The sequence below is a fragment of the Cetorhinus maximus genome, chromosome 8, assembly GCF_964194155.1.
Source record: "Cetorhinus maximus chromosome 8, sCetMax3.hap1.1, whole genome shotgun sequence".
Classification (NCBI taxonomy): domain Eukaryota; kingdom Metazoa; phylum Chordata; class Chondrichthyes; order Lamniformes; family Cetorhinidae; genus Cetorhinus; species Cetorhinus maximus.
In genome coordinates, this window is record NC_135886.1 from 4,650,809 (window position 1) to 4,668,851 (window position 18,043).

Consider the following 18,043-nt stretch of genomic DNA (forward strand, 5'->3'; position numbering starts at 1 on the left):
ACCATCTTGAGGCCACCTGCACAGATCAACATGTGCCCCCACACACACCCTGGGATACCCCCCTTCCCCAGTGCAGCCCTCACCCTGCAGCCTCTTCCCTTGCCTTCGGCTACTTCTCCCCCTTCCCCAACCAAGCCCTAGCCCTGCAGCTGTACAAAGACACCCCCACCTTATGGCTGGTCTGAGACCTGCCCGTTAGTCCCCCTGAAAGTGATGTGGTGCTGCCTGTGAATCCTGGCGCTGATGAGTGCGAGTGCTGAATGAAGCAAGGTCGGCAAACAAACCTCGAAGTCCCGAGCTGCTCGCCAGGTGCACGTCACTTATGTGCAGTTGTGAAACACGCCGACGTTGGTGTACGGTTCAGGGTAGGGGGGTGATTCCGGCCGGCTAGCCTTACAATGATGCGCAGATTTAATTAGAATGAGGTTCCCGACATCTGATGGTGGGAAACGCAGCCCACCATCGACGCGCTGAGCGGACGATTGTAAGCTGGTTTAACGATATCGTGAAACCAATTTTTGGCCTTCTCGCCATATTGTCCACTCACGCCGCAAAGCACACCCGACACCAGAAATCCACCCAGTATCTCAGATCATTCTTCTATTCAAACCCTCATTCCTTCACTTCAGGGACTTGAGCACAAAATCAAGGCTGACGTTCCCACTCCACTGGCCATGATGGCCAGCGGTACAGTTTTTTAGGTGAGACATTGAACTGAGGCGGCATCTACTCACCCAGTTCAAAGCAAAAGATCCCATTGCACTATTCAAAGAAGAGCCAGGGAGATTTAGCTCTGATAAACGGTCATGATGTCCTGAAACATTAACTCTGTTCCTCTCCACAGCTTCTGTCTGTCCTGCTGAGTATTTCCAGCATTTTTTGTTTTGATGAAGAGCAGGGGAGTCATAGCCAATACTTATTCTTCAACAAACAACTAAACACTGATGATCTGACCATTGTCACATTCCTGAGTTGAATTTGGCTGGCAAGTTTCCTACAGTGTTACAGTTCACTCAGGGAGTCCGAGTTGCTGTGGTAACATGCCGGGTGCATGATGATGGTAGAGGATCCAAAGCTCTTTCCATCACATGGCTGACCAGGAATCTCTCCTGCTCTTACCTTCAGCTATTGATGTACGCTGTGAGGATTTGCAGGTTGATAATCAGCTTGTTTGGCCACATTATGAACATGCCTTCCTTGGGCTCCTGGGGTGGGTCTTGAACCTGGGACTTCTGGCTCAAAGGCAGGGACACTAAGCACTGCACCACAAATCCTCCATTCTAACAGCGACTACACTTCAAAGTGGTACTACAATGACTGTAAAGCACTTTGGGATGTGCACTTTATGAGCAGAATTTTGCTCTCGTTGGGCAGAGGGGGATGAGCGGGAGTGGTTGGGAAGCTAACCGCAACCCTTGATCTGGCTGTGACCCTGACTTCACACTGGCCGGCCAATTAAGGACCGCCCAGCATGAAACGCGCACTGGAGCGCTAAACGCTGTCTGCGTGGGAGGGCGGGAGGAGGGCGAGCGCGCAGGTGTGCGCGCAGGAAAAGCCCCCTGAGGCACAGAGCTGCCTCAGGGAGCTGAAGAAATAAAAAAATCAAAAATAAAGAATTTAAAAATGTTAAAAAAACATGTCCCTGCTCATGTGGCCCTGTCACATGAGCAGGGATATGTTATTAATGAAAAGTTAAAATTTTTATTTTATTTTTATTTGCTGTCGGAAACCTCACCCCGCCCGTGGATGAGGTTTCCTGAAAAATGCAAAGAGTGCTTGGCCTTTTCACCTGCACGCCAACCTTAAGGTTGGACGGGCAGCGAAAAATTATCTTTAATTGGTACTTTAATGGCCTTAATAGGCCTGTTAATTGTCGGGAGGCGCACTGCCTTCTCCCACGCACGCCCGCTGGCCGAAATATCGCGATGACAGCAGGACATTCGCCCGACATCATTTTACGCTCGTTTGGGTCGGGTGTGCACCCGCCCGACGGGGTAAAAACTCTGGCCTATAGGTGCAAGGCTTTGTTTTTTCTTTTTATGCCTGATAGCAAGTACAGGAAAATCATTATTACTACATTTCAACATAATAGCTATTCAGATGCCTTCACATGACTCCTTTGACTTCAGAAGGCGGTGGACTTAGGCTACATTATATCAAGCAGATTTATATGGAATAAATGGCTAAGTGAACAGAAACAATGACAAACTGTGGAGTTACAATGCATGCTGCTGAACCATTCCTTTTCTTAAGATCAAATCATTGCACCAATGGCACTAAAATGCAATGTAAACTGGATGTGACACCAAAGGGATGACTTTTAACTGGTGCCCACTATTTATCACATAAAAGAACAGCAGACCAGCAGTAGACAATTGGGACGAAGGACTTTGGCCTGGATGCCCAAGACCCATCTGATACGATTTTAAGGCAGATCTGTAAGTAGGCCCATCCATTTGGGGGCCGAGAGGATGTTTAAAAATGTAAATTGGGGTCAAACGCTGTTGAAAGACCTTTGGTTGTAATGTTGATGTACAAGTGGGCAGATTGTGCACCGCACAAACTCCACCCATTTGTGTCAGGTGGTGAATGGCCTAATCAGGAGTCCTTAAAGGCACTTCCGGATGCCAGGTCAGAAACTTTCCAAACCTCTTTTTATTTTATTTTTCTTGGGGCAGAAAGAGCTGGAATGTTCCCTCTGGCTCCACAAGAATATTGTTACCAGCTTGTCGACACCTCCCCTCACCCCAGGTTCACCCCCACCACCACCCCGCCCACTCCATAAACCCCTCGCAGGCTGCAGACACATAGAAACACCATCACTTTCAAGCTCCCCTCAAAACCACAGACCATCCTGACTTGGAACTATATTGCCGTTCCTTCACCTGCAAGTTCCCCTCAAAGCCACACACCGCCATTCCTTCGCTGTCGCTGGAACAAAAACCTGGAACCCCCTCCCTAACAGCACTGTGGGTGTACCTACACCAGATGGACTGCAGCGGTTCAAGAAGGTGGTTCGCCACCACCTTCTCAAGGGGCAATTAGGGATCGGCAATAAATGCTGGCCCAGCCAGTGATTCCCACATCTCCTGGAAGAGTAAAACAAAAAGCACTTTGGGACATCCAGTGGTCATGAAAAGCGCTATATAAATGCAAGTCTTTCTTTTCTTGACTTCAGGTGAACAATTCCATTTTGCAAGACCCCGCCTGTGAAATGGTTCTCAAAAATTGCCTGCGACAAAGTCAATTTAAATAGACACATCTTAAAAAAAAGTTACCAGTCAGACACAGGTGTCAATAGAACAGACAAAATGCTTGGATTTGAACTAGAGCTTGTCTCCTTCCTCAGGCAGGAGGCCAATAAAGTCTGGCTATGCATCAAAACAAGTTGGATATTTTCTGACTGCGCCTAGTTTTTAACCCCTTCAGGAAACAGTACAGTTCATCAGAGGCAAAGATAATTCTTTTTTGTGACAAAAAAAATAGACCTTTATTGTAAGTGTAACCGTTTTATTCCTTACTTGGCCAGAATAAGCCTGAAGAATTAAACACATTTGTTTTAATATTGGTTGCATGTGTTTAGTTTTTTTTTAACTTCCAATAGATTCTGATCCAGAAAAACAAACATTTAATTAGACCTTTCAAATAACGAACACTTTTGGTTTCCTTAATTCATCCTCTCTCACCTCCAATAACCCAAATTAATTTGAAATACATTAACTCGACATCCATTCATTTGTTGCTTGTTGGAACATGCTGTGTGCAAATTGACAGCTAACATGAGGGTGACTGCAATTAACAGTAATTGATTGGTTGTAAATTTTTGGGTAAACATTGAGGGCCTGATTAGACACTATAATAAATGCAAGTTTATGCATTTATATCAAGATCATAAATTATCTGAATTCTAACAGTTTTGGTGCAATTGCCAGTTTGATATTTAAGTGATCAGTTTCAAGGCTCAGAACTAGAACTGGAGGAAAAAGTACCATTATTTTTGATTTAATTTCAAGCCTGAGATGAGCTTTACTCTGCACACCATGAAGGAGAAATCATGAAGGAAATACCACTCATACAGTACTGAATGTGGGAATGCTCAGCACTGTCTCTGTTGGTATGAATTAGTTCATTCTACTACCTTTCACATCATAGCAAATAAAAAAAGTGCAAAGGATTCATTGTGTTACTGAGAATAATGTCTATCCATTACTTTTTTCTTTATTTAGGTCTCTTAATGATTTCTACAGTAGAGTTGGGAGTTGTCAGCCTCTATGGAGTGAAAACTCACGCCTTCATTGCAATGAATAGCAGAGGCCGACTGTACGCAACAGTAAGTGAACCTAAAACATTCTGTAACAAAATCTTCATTAGTATTATCAGCTTTGGTAACCTCTTTCCACTCTTAATCACTCACTTTGCAAGTTGCTCCCTAGTGAATGAGGGAGTGAATATTTGAAGTGGCCCTTTATTTGTCGCAGGGTAAATATTCAGTTTGAAAACATAGAAATAGGAACAGGAGTAGATCATTCAGCCCTTCGAGCTTGCTCTACCATTCAATATTATCATGGCTGATCCTCTATCTCAACGCCATACTCCCACTCTCTCCCCATACCCCTTGATGGCTTTAGAGTCCAGAAATCTATCTATTTCCTTCTTAAATATATTCAGTGACTTGGCCTCCACAGCCTCTGTGGTAGAGAATTCCATAGCTTCACCAACCTCTGAGTCAAGAAGTTTCTCCTCATCTCAGTCCTAAATGGAATGGCCTACCTCATATTCTGAGACTGTGACCCCTTGTTCTACACCCCTAGCCAGAGGAAACATCATTCCTGCATCCAGTCTGTCCAGCCCTGTTAGAATTTTATATGTTTCAATGAGATCCCATCTCATTCTTCTAAACTCCAGTGAATACAAGCCTAGTCGGCCCGATCTCTTCTCATACCACAATCCTGCCATCCCAGGAATCAGTCTGGTGAACTTTCCTTGTACTCCGTCTATGGCAAGTTTATCCTTTCTTAGGTAAGGAGATCAAAACTGCACACAATACTCTAGATGTGGTCTCACCAAGGCTCTACACAGCTGCATTAAGGCATCCTTGCTCCTGCACTCAAGTCTTCTTGCAATGAAGGCCAACATCCCATTTTCCTTCTTAACTGCTTGTTGCACCGATATGCTTGCTTTCAGTGATTGCTGTACAAAGACACCCAGGTCCTGCTGTACGTCAACATTTCCCAATCTATCACCATTTAAATAATACTCTGCCATTCTGTTTTTCCTACTGACGTGGATAGCTTCACATTTCTCCACGTTATACTGTATTATCCATGTTACACTGCATTTCAGAATCTTCAGAATCACAGAATCTTAACAGCACAGAGGAGGCCATTTGGCCCATCATATCTGCACCAGCTCTCCAAATGAGCATTATGACCTAGTGCAATTGCCCTGCCTTTTCCCTATACCCATGCGTATTGTTTCTATTCAAATAATCATCTAATGTCCTCTTGAATGCATCGATTGAGCCTGCCTCCACTACACTTCCAGGCAGTGCATTCCAGACCCGAACCACTCGTTATGTGAAAAAGTTTTTTCTCATGTCACACTTTTGTAAATCACTTTCAATTTGTGCCCTCTCCTTCTTGATCCTTTTATGAGTGGGAACAGCCACCTCATGATTTTGAACATCTTTATCAAATCTTCTCTCAGCCTTCTTCTCTCCAAGGAGAACAGCCTCAGCCTCTCCAATCTATCCTCATAGCTGAAGTTTCTCATCCCTGGAACCATTCTTGTAAACCTCTTCTGCATTCTCTCCAATATGTTCACACCCTTTCTATAATATGGTGCCCAGAACTGTACACAATATTCCAGCTGAGGACTAATGACTATATTATATAAATTCAGCATAACTTCCCTGCTCTTGTACTCTATGCCCCTATTAATAAAGCCCAGGATACTATATGCTTTATTAACTGCTCTCTTCACCTACCCTGCCACCTTCAGTGATCTATGCACATATACACCCAAGTCTTTCTGCTCCTGCACTTGGGACCATTAAATTTTACTAGATGTTGATATCAAATACAATCGACTTAACTGAACAATTCTGAAGAGACATGTTTCCAATAAATTTGAAAATAGTTGAAAAAAATGACAATCAACAACAGAGTAAATAACATCGAACAACTATAAATGTCTTGAAACTCCAAAGCAATTTCATTACATGAGTTGTTTGATAACTCAGATAAACACAAAGGTGTTTGCCTCTTCAATTCTGAAGACTATATTGCCACACTAGAAGGTCATCAATTGGAGTGGGAAATGAAGGGACGGGAATAAACAAGTTAACACATTCTGCTGTGCTACTGGCTCCTTGCTAATGTCCAGGTGACTTTCTCAAGGGAAAGTACCTTGCCTCTCCTCAGAATCTCCCATTGATGGCGTGGGTGAGATTGATGCTCAGTGTGCACCATGAGCACTTATTCCAAAATGTAGCTGTACTGTGCATTGCTCTACTATTCTATCAATACAATCCTTAAATTACACACAGCGATATAGGCTGATGTCAAAATCATTGTCAAGTTCAGCTCTGTACAGATGTGGTGCAGTGAGCAAGGAGGAGCACTACTCATACTATGATGGAGCTTTTGAGTATTTGTTCTCCACTTTGCAGAGTGAGAAAGGTTCTGTTTGGGGAGTTCAGGCAAGATAAGACAGTTGGATTTTTTTTTTTTAAATGAACACCATTGCAGACACAATAAATATGAATGATTATCAACTGACAAATTTATCCCTGAAAAAATTCTCTTTCAGGCGGACTTCAATAATGAATGCAAATTCAGAGAAAGACTCTTGCCGAATCGCTACAACGTGTATGAATCAAAAACATACCCAGGGATGTACATCGCATTGAGCAAACATGGAAGAGCAAAACGAGGAAGCAAAGTTTCACCCATCCTGAGAGTTACTCATTTTTTGCCTAGATTGTAAAGAAATGAGACAAATGGATACCCGAAGTATCACAAGACATAATTTTCATAGAAATAGGATTGCAGAAGAGTATACCATGTACAGGACATTCATAGATTAATATTAACTTATTAACTTATATGGGAACGGCATAACATGTAAATATGTAATACTTTTTATAGTTATTTTGACACAAGTGAGTTACTTCAGTAATGCTGCTTTAAAAAAAAAATGTATGGTGGTGGACGTACAAAAAGGTCACTCGCCTTATTAATCAGATTGTATTGTCAGCCCTAGAACAGCCAGTTAATGACGAGACCAGTTATCAGTTGCAAAAGGAAATGGTGTAGCTTATCACCTAATTTCCTAGATTAAGGAGAGCCACATGGGGAGAGCCTCACACCAAAGTGGCCTTTAAACTAGCTGAGTGAAGATAGGTGAAGCACATTGAAGTCATTGTTGGGCTTACTGGGCATATTGGGAGTTTGGTGTAATTCTTTTTCCGTCGTTTTTTTTTTGTCAGTTTTCACCTGTTTACTCTTCATCTCCTGAAGATTTTGACATCTTTCTAGTCCATGGATCTATGGGCTCCTCAGTACCTCCAAGGGTTTCTGGCTTCATCGGGTGGAAATTGGGTATGGCCTGGTTTTGAGAGTGTAACCATTGGTGCACAGACAGCGTGCATTCTAAACAGGAAGTGCGAGGTTCCTCAAAAACTGGGCCTAATTTCAATGATTTGAGTGAGCTGCTGCTGCCTGTCGTGCTTCAAGTTAGAGCTTGCTCAGTGACTAATGATCAAATTCGGCTCCGCTGCCTTGTTAGCAATGGCACTCAGATAAATCTGGGGATGAGGATTGACAGGAGATGAAAACAAACCACCTTCCCCTCCCCTGTTCCCACCCCACCAACCATCACCCACCAACCATCCCCCACCACCTGGGGAAATTGCAGAGGCATCAGAGATGATTCTATGGCTCCCCTAGCTTCACACCAAATTTAAAATAAATTAGCTTACCTTTTTGGTGCCTACCACTTGCAAGGCTGCAACTATGCCAGAAAAGACTGAGCAGAGCCGCCCCGGTGCCTGTTCAGGACAGTCCAATTTCTCCGAGGGATCTTATAAATAGGCATTAGGTCTCACATTATACTGAAGGGGCCTTGTGCCTGTTTTAGGCAGATGACCACATGCCTGTAAATTTCCCAAGTTCAATATGGTCATTTTTGTCACTGCTTTCTGTCTGAAGAAACAGCACAACAAGGACCAACATCTACCCCTTGCTGTCCAGCCAGCACTCTCAGGAAATATGCATTAGGCGAGGATGAATTCAACTTCAGTCCTGATGCTGCCTTCAGTGGCTGGATTGCCTGCCAGCAGACATTTGAAGCCTGACTTGAAGACACTCTGGCTAGGCACTGGGAAATGCCAGATAGAACCAAATGTCAGCAATGTGTCAGCGTCTTCAGTAGAAGAAAGGAACCGAAAATATTGGCAGGGAAATAAAATGGGCAGTTTTGTGTGCTGACAATGTCTCTTTTCAGAGCTAGACACAAACTGACAACATTAGTCAGCGATTTGCATAGATTACCAACATCTTTAGTGAGGTTTTAAGGCATGGCTGCCCTCATGCCCAAACAGTTGGGCAGGTGCCATTGGTTATGCCATAGGTTTTCCCGTAGTACTCGTTTAATGCCACTTCTGTCTTTAAACAGCCGGGGGCATTCCTGAGCTGTAATTTATGGACCTTTTCATCATTTTTTCTCTCTTTCTTTAACAGTTAGAAAATTGGATTGGCTACTTGCAGCAGATGAGCCTCAGGCACTTTCAAAGATGGAAAGAGGAGGAATATGTCTAAGAACTAGAGAAAGAAATGGCTATAGGAGATTCTTGTGTTTTAGCAATTCATTTTCAAGATAAACAAGTTAAATATTAAATGATTTTTATACTCTATGCACATATATATATATATAAATATTGAATTTGATGTGGTGGTGCTGATTGGACAGCTCCAGTCCTTTGTTTACTGGGATTTGCTGCCCTAGGAATAGGGGGATCTGAAACCAGTAAACAGCTACAAATCTATAAGATCTCGAGGAGACTTGACAGGGTGGATGTGGAGAGGATGTTTCCTCTTGTGGAAGAATCTAGAATGAAGGGTCACTGTTTAAAAACAAGGGGTCGCCCATTTAAGATGAAGATGAGGCAAAAACTCTTCACTCAGAGGGTCGTGAGTCTTTGGAGCTCTCTTCACGAAAAGGTGGTGGAAGCAGAGCCTTTGAATATTTTTAAAGCAGAGGTGGATAGATTCTTGGTAAGCAAGGGGGTGATAGGTTATCGGCGATAGGTGGGATGCAGATTTCAGGTTACTATCAGATCAGCCATGATCTTATTAAATGGCGGAGCAGGCTAGAGGGGCTGAATGGCCTATTCCTTCTCCTTGTTCATATGTTTGTACGCATGTTCGTATGTAAAAGTAATAAGCATCATACCTGGACAATAGTGCCCACAGTACGGTGGTTATGGAAAGGAGGCCTTTGAGTATACTTGAAAACTTATCTGCAGATAGCAGTACACTTTGCAATTTTAAGGCACAGTGAGGTACTATGCCGTTATTTCACAAATACAATAAGTAATGTGCATTTTGGTCAATTGCATTAAGTGGGAGAATTTCCACTGTGAGCTGTTGTGATCTGGAAGGCATCACCTGAAAAGCTGGTGGAAACATATTTAACTTTCAAAAGGGAATAGGTTAAATATTTGAAAAGAAGGCATTTCCAAGGCTGTAGAGAAAGGGCGGGGGAAAGGGGTGAAATAGATGGCTCTTTCAAAGAGCCAGTACATACATAATGGGCCAAATGGCCTCTTTCTGTTCTGCTTGATTCAACGACTTCCTCTGTTATTTGTAGAGATCATAAATATGGTTATAAAATAACACAATAACAATTTTATGAAAGTAAAATACTGTGGATGCTGGAGATCTGGAAAAAAAAACAAAGTGCTGAAATATTCAGCATGCCTAGCAGCATCTGTAGAGAGAGATAAATGTAGAGAGAGCTAATGTTTTGAGTCGCATATGACTCCTCTTCAGATCTCAGTCCTGAAGAAGGGTCATATTTGACTCAGTGTTAACTCTGTTTCTCTCTCCACACATTAACAATGTTGCTATGCATAGCAAAGAAAACAGATCTTCCTACTAAAATGTTCTTAAAATAATTTAGAAGCTTAATTATGTTTTAGCGATAGACTACTGACAGATTTCCTTAATTACTAACTCATTAGGACACAGTTGTTGGACAGTTAAAATTGCTTTGTCCATTGCTGCTCCATACTGTTTAAATATGGTGAGCACAGTGGCTTTTGTTACAATGCCCTTCTGTGTCCATGTGAGTGAGTGAATGAATGTTGGGTAAGGAATGGAGTTAAGCTATGGTCAAATATCTTGCTGCCATTCAGCCCGTGATTTTCCTTCTATTTGCTTTAATGGGCAGGGAGATCGAGAACTTGCTGAGTGCAGGAGCAGAATACATAGGCCTCATGGTTTAGGCTAAGACATGGGCCTGAATTTTCAGCTCGGTGGGTGGGCACGATTGGCAGGATCAAGACCGGTCGGGAAACAGACCGCTGACCGCGATCGGCCCCCAACCACGATTTCACACTGGCTAGCCAATTAGCAGCCAGCGAGCGTAAAACACTCGTGGAAATGCTCAGCGCTGCCAGGGAGGGGGCGGGAGGAGGGGGGACAATGACATTAGCAAGGAAACAACATGGGCAAGGAAACCTCCTGCTGATTACCATGTACCGCCCTCCCTCAGCTGATGAATCAGTGCTCCTCCATGTTGAACACTGCTTGGAGGAAGCGTTGAGAGTGGCAAGGGCACACAATGTACTCTGGATTGGGGGACTTCAATGTCCATCACCAAGAGTGGCTCGGTAGTACCACTACTGACCGAGCTGGCCGAGTCCTAAATGACATAGCTGCTAGACTGGGTCTGCAGCAGGTGGTGAGGGAACCAACAAGAGGGAAAACATACTTGACCCCATCCTCAACAACCTGCCTGCCATAGATGCATCTGTCCATGACAGTAACATTAGGAGTGACCACCGCACAGTCGTTGTGGAGACAAAGTCCCACCTTCAAATTGAGGATACCCTCTATCGTGTTGCGTGGCACTACCACGTGCTAAATGGGGTAGATTCCAAACAGATCTAGCAGCTCAAGACTGGGCATCCATGAGGTGCTGTGGGCCATCAGCAGCAGCAGAATTGTACTCAAACACAATCTGTAACCTCATGGCCCAGCATATCCCCCACTCTACCATTACCATCAAGCTAAGGGATCAACCCTGGTTCAATGAAGAGTGCAGGAGGGTATGCCAGGAGCAGAACCAGGCATACCTAAAAATAAGGTGTCACCCTGGTGAGGCTATAACACAGGATTACTTGTGTGCCAAACAGCATAAGCAGCAAGTGATAGACAGAGCTAAGCAACTCCACAACCAACGTATCAGATCCTGCCACATCCGGTGGTGAATGGTGGTGGATAATTAATCAACTCACTGGAGGAGGAGGCTCCACAAATATCCCCATCTTCAATGATGGAGGAGCCCAGCACATCAGTGCAAAAGATAAGGCTGAAGCATTTGCTACAATCTTCAACCAGAAATGCCAAGTGAATGATCCATCTCTGCCTCCTCTGGAGGTCCCCAGCATCACAGGTGCCAGTCTTCTGCCAATTCAATTCACTCCATGTGATATCAAGAAATGGCTGAAGGCACTGGATACTGCAAAGGCTATGGGCCCTGACAATATTCCGGCAATAGTACTGAAGACTTCTAGCCGCGCCCCTAGCCAAGCTGTTCCGGTACAGCTACAACACTGACATCTACCCGGCTATGTGGAAAATCGCCCAGGTATGTCCTGTACACAAAAAGCAGGACAAATCCAACCCGGCCAATTACTGCTCCAACAGTCTACTCTCGATCATCAGTAAAGTAATGGAAGAGATCATCAACAGTGCTATCAAGCGGCACTTGCTTGGCCATAACCTGCTCCCTGACACCCAGTTTGAGTTCCGCCAGGGCCACTCAGCTCTTGACCTCGTTACAGCTTTGGTTCAAACATGGACAAAAGAGCTGAACTCCCAAAGTGAGGTGAGAGTGACTAACCTTGACATCAAGGCTGTGTTTGACCGAGTGTGGCATCAAGGAGCCCAAGCAAAACTGGAATCAGTGGTAATCAGGGGAAAAACTCTCTGCTGGTTGGAGTCATGCCTAGCACAAAGGAAGATGTTTGTGGTTGTTGGAGGTCAGTCATCTCAGCTCCAGGACATCGCTGCAGGAGTTCCTCAGGGTAGTGTCCTGGGCCCAACAACCTTTGGCTGCTTCATCAATGACCTTCCTTCCATCATAAGCTTGACACCATCCAGGACAAAGCAGCCCACTTGATTGACACCACATCCACAAACATTCACTCCCTCCACCACTGATGCACAGTAGCCGCAGTGTGTACCATCTACAAGAAGCGCTGCAGGAATTCACCAAGGCTCCTTAGACAGCACCTTCCAAACCCATGACCACTACCATCTAGAAGGACACAGCAGCAGATGGATGGGAACACCACCACCTGGAAGTTCCCCTCCAAGTCACTCATCATCCTGACTTGGAAATATATCGCCGTTCCTTCACTGTCACTGAGTCAAAATCCTGGAACTCACTTCCTAACAGCACTGTGGGTGTACCTACACCACAGGGACTGCAGCGGTTCAAGAAGACAGCTCACCATCACCTTCTCAAGGGCAATTTAGGGATGGGCAACAAATGCTGGCCCAGCCAACAAAGCCCACGTCCTATGAATGAATTTTTAAAAATTCTGCGGGCGCGGGCAAGCACTGAGAGAAAGCTCCCCGAAGGTAGAGAGCTGCCTCAGGGAGCTGCAGACCCGAAAACCATCAAACAAAGTTTTGAAAATCAGGAAAAAAAAATGTCCAAGTATCACAATCAGGCACCTGAACATATAGATGATTAAAATGCTGTCCATAGGTTTTTATTTTTTATTTTGCTTAATCACAGAAACCTCATCCCGCCCTTGGATGAGGTTTTATGAAAAATGCAAAGGCCGCCTGGCCAATTTGTCCATCTGCCAACTGTAAGGTTGGAACAGGCCACGAAAAATCAAAATCAATTGCGCTTTTAATGGGCTCCATTGCCTTCTTAATTGTCGGCGGGTGCGCTTCTGACTTTTGCGCATGCCTGCCGAGCGGAATATTGCACGAGCGCGGGATGATGTCGGGATGCCTTGCCCGGCATCTTCTCGCATGATTTTATGCTCAATCAGGTCGGGCGCGCGCCCACCCATGAGACTTAAAATTCTAGCCGTGATGGGGTGGCTAACTGGGTGAGGTGCTGGAGGAGAGCTGGCATTCACCCAGTAAAGAGTCAGTGCTTTCAAGAGAGGAGCGGGAAAAATTGGGGAAGCAAGATAAGTTTGCCAAACGCTTTTAGCTGAAGATTCAAAAGGTGCTCAAGCTATTTTAAGAATGCCCAGTGTAATATTATTGGATGCTGATTTCTAGTTTTATTGCACTGTGTGACCAGTCATTAGTCTTATTTTCAATTATTCCCTCTCCAAATACAAATCTTAGCTAGTAACAAAAACCCTGAAGAAATGCATTGAATCTTGATGTCAACTTTCTTACTGAATTGGGATGGCATACACTCAATTTACAATTAATCTGAACTTCAAAAAAAATTAAGCAAACCCTGTATAAATTAGCATATGTTTTCATGTAGATTTGATATTAGGGTGGTTTTGAGAGTCACCTATGTAGGCTGATAAATTGGTTTTGACATTTGCTAATGTAGTATTATCATGTATTACCTAAATATTAACAATGTTTGAAAAGGCACACAATAATTACTACTGTAATTTTGGGATTAAATGCAATTTATCAACAAAACTCTACAGAGCAGCGTAAACTGCTGGAACTTACACTGCTTTGAAGTTGAAACATTGCAACGCATATAGTTGTAATTTATGTAACTTTCTGTGAATTGTGTTTAAAATCTATTACTTGTAAAAGTGTATCTTTTGAAATGGTGCTTCTGTTTTTAAATGAAACTGTTTTAATTCTTTTACCTACTTTTACAGCTGCTTTGGGACAGAATGCTGGCACTGGTTCCATAGTGAGCTGGATTCGTTTGGGTGTTAGAGGGAAGGGTGGTAATGGGCATCAGCACTTTTTGCTATCCAGAATTAATTGTCATTCATTAATCATGTACAATGATTTTAATAGGATAGAGCGTATTCCCAGTGGAATTTTATGGACAATGATGGACAAATGAAAGTGAATACAAGGCGATCAATTGTTTGAATCAGTCAAAGGATTCTGTTTGCCTTAGGGTCATAGTGTTATACAGCACAGAAACAGGCCTTTTGGCCCATCGTGTCTGTGCTGGCCATCAAACACCTATCTATTCTAATCCCATTTTCCAGCACTTTGCCCGTAGCCTTGCCTTCTGGATGGCAAAAGGAAAGCCCAAAAAAATGACAATCAATGGGTGATCCCTTCAATTAACCACTGCCTGGTGTTCACTCCAAATGCACGTGTTATGGTAAAAGCATATACTGTTAATTTGGTAGACCAGTTCTGTTCAGTTTGGACGCTATGCTTGAGCTGCTGGTGGTTGTCAGTGCAGACTGTCTCTGTGAGAAATAGTTAGTAGTTAATTACCTGAAATACTTGGATTTATATAGTGCCTTTCTATATGACAACACCTCAAGGTGCTTCACCCAGTGTAACATGTCTGGAGTACAAATAGAGCAGACATTCTGCATCGAGAACATCCCATAAACAATTATGAGAGTAACGGCTATTTCTTTAGTGGTATTAGGTTGCAGGATACTTGGCAGGGAAAATTCCTGCCCTTCTTCAATGTAATGCCATGGGATCATTAAATTGGACCTGTACAGCCCTAGTGGGATCTCAGTTTAATGCATTGTCTGAAGGACAGAGCAAGCTGCAAAATTCAGTGGGCAGATGGAATATATGGAGGACACACATGGGTTAGTGTGGCTTATAAAGATAAAACGTTGTGTAGCACAATCGAATGCAACTTACAAATGTTACAATTTCAAGTGAATGACCTGAATCACGAATGGTTAATTTCCATATCTATCTAAATATAGGATTTATTTGCACATGTCTTAGTATCTTTTACTTAAAGATTAAGGTTAGTTGCTTTTTATTTGCATTTTGATGTATTTTGTGGTGTCCTAGGTTAGAAAAGTGATCACAATGAGCTTAAGTAACAGGTTCATGCTTGAGTAAAATAAAAGTGAGGTAAAAGCAGGAAACACATACAGAAAGCCAAAGAAAGTGACTGTCCAGAAGGAAAAATAGACAGGTTTAGGGAGAGGAATGAGTAGGGAAAGTACAGTATGAAGAGGAAGAATGTGAGTAATTGTCAGTTGGTGGGCAAGAGGAAGAGAGCATATAGAAGAATAATTCCAACAGCAGTGCTCAAGACCCATAAATCATTATCATGCACCCAATACTCTCGGTATAAGTTATAAAATAACCGGCTGTCACAGTAGTTTGCACATAACCTTTTCTGAGGATTTTCACAGATTTGATATTGTTGAGTCCAGTATTTCTGAGCACAATGAAGCGATAGTGTATGCTTTCTGATGAACAGGGCTCTTAGGAAATGCTCACATGCAAGATGGTGAGTTAAAATGGAAGCAGATTGCATGATAGGCGGATTGTAATGAAAGTAAATGAGGTGAAATGGAGCATTTGGCTCCCACAATGGCTAAGACAGTGAGTTAATAAATGGTATATACACTAGGAGGTCGAAGGTTCAATTCCCAGTCTATGCTCAGCTGATCCCAGGTAAGGCAGGAGTAGGGGCAATTTAGTTGGTCTCTATAGCCCTTGCTTAGGGAGGTGAGCATTGAACAGTTTTCCGCCCTCGTGATTACCGTCCAACGAACCTTGCTTGGTTTGTAGAAATATTAGATGACGATAGGTTTGAACGGTGGTATCCGATGGACAAAAAACCTCCGGACGGTCGAAGCTCATACATGTATAGTTTTCACTTGTGTGAGATAGAAATGGAGAGCTGAGTTTGAACCATAGCTCGATAAAGAGTCAACACCTTTAGCAGAGGAAGAGAGGGGAGAAAATTTGTGAGGAAGAAAAAGGGGCAAAAAAATGTGATGATATCAGATGAAAAGTGCTTGGACGTAACATGGTTAGGTTTTAACTAATTCATTTAGAAGGATTTCAGTATGTTGTATTGTAACATTATCCAATATTGTTGGACCATATACCTGTGACATAAATGAAGGATGCTGAACTCCAACTCTAAATGCCTTCTATTGCATTAATGAAATTTCATTTTAGGGTTCATGTTGGAAAGTGCTACTGGTGCCATGATTCTTACCTGATTGGGAGCTTGGGTCAGAGATAGGTCTATAATATTGTAGGCCAATTCTGTAACCCATGGACTTGCCTAGTGATGTACCATACCTTCAGCAAAGCTTCGTGAGATCAACCTTATAACTCATGAATAATAGAGGCGCTTTCAGTGCAAAACCTCATCCCAAGTGGTATCATTGGAGAATGGGGAGCTTAAAGATTAGTTGAATTCCCGACAGACTGAACAGGGTTGCACATCCAGGTAGTTTTTAGGGGACCTGATTGACTCCTAGTCGATACATAACTGGATAGAGAAAGCAAATCTGCCACAATACTTTCAGATGCAGAAGGACAGCAGGGCAAGGGGACAAAAGGTTGGAGTTGGAGGGAAACTTAGGACAGATTCCAAGATGCTTTTGTTGACAACAGTTATATGGCTGATTGTGGGATTTTGGATTAGGACTGTGAAGCCATTTGGATTAGGACTGTTGTAGCAGGAGAACAGTTGGGTTTGCATTCTGGAAAAATGAAATCAAATGGGCCAAAGGGGCTTCTTTATCTTACAAACATTTCTTGGGATGTTGTGAACTGAATCCTGGGAAGCTATTCCATATGGGTGAAAGGGTTGATATTATGCTTTTTCAAATCCTCCAGTGTCCAAGAAAACCACAGAAAATGGTCCCCACACTTGGGACTGAAATGAAGCATCCCGGAAATTTGTCCATCAAGGCTGTTATGAAGAAAGTAATACTTAAAAAAGTAAAATCTGCACTGGGATCACTTTTTTTTCCCCTTGTAATACTTTCTGTGATTGAAATGCTTCATTGTACAATGTCTGTATTTATGTATATGATATGTATGGTGTCAGCGCACAGTCCAAATAGGATGCAGGCAATATAGAATGGTGATTTTCATTTTGGAAGCACCATTGCTTTCTGTAGGTCTCTCTTAGAAAAGCAGGACAAACATGTCTAAAACTATATTAATGCTGCTCTCCATTTTAACTGAGGACTGTAATCTCAGACTCATGTTGGTATGGTGTGATAATCCAAGATACCTCGTATACTGCATGAACAACTAGGAAACTGTACAGTACAGTTGCATAAATTATGGTTTGTGCAGCAAAAAATGTAGAAACCTCTTTAGTCTTTATTTTCTTTTGTACTGTTGTGTATGTGCCGTGCACAAGACCATTTAAACCTATATATGAAGTTATTTATTAAAATTATTTTATCAAGAAGTTAAATATGTTTCATGGGTTTCTATTTGAGCTACGCTGTTTTTTCACTTTATCTCGTGACCATATTCCAATAATTTGTGTCGCATTTTTATGTGAGCCTGCCCAATTGGTTTGGGAAGTCAAGTGTGGTGCTGAGGAATACAGACCAGGAAGATCCCAGAGTCAATCAATTTTGTGTGTAATCAACTGATTCCAGGTTGGAAGCAGGGGTGCTACAAAGAGTCAACAATGGTTTCAGTGGGGAAAACAATCAGCCAGAATTTCCATTTCTGATCATGAGCCGTGCTGGGTCCTGGTCACTGGTTTAGTTGGACTAATGGATCCGGGTTGCATGCTTGTTTCTGGATGGCCGACTTGGTACCATAGGCAGAGCAGATCAGCAGACAGTTCTCATGTAGAACACATTCTATTTATTTACAAA

The 18,043-nt window shown here is 42.9% G+C and overlaps 1 protein-coding gene across 1 annotated transcript in view; it reads left to right on the forward strand.

Moving 5' to 3' along the window:
• LOC144684055 (fibroblast growth factor 4A-like) overlaps positions 1-7,413 on the forward strand; it is a 32,708-nt gene extending 25,295 nt beyond the window's left edge. Inside the window, exons 3-4 of the mRNA XM_078547770.1 lie at positions 4,227-4,330; positions 6,811-7,413. Of these exons, the coding sequence (XP_078403896.1) occupies positions 4,227-4,330; positions 6,811-6,987 (281 nt within the window). The 3' untranslated portion in view covers positions 6,988-7,413. The remainder of the gene's footprint in view (positions 1-4,226; positions 4,331-6,810) is intronic.
• Positions 7,414-18,043: the final 10,630 nt, after the last annotated feature.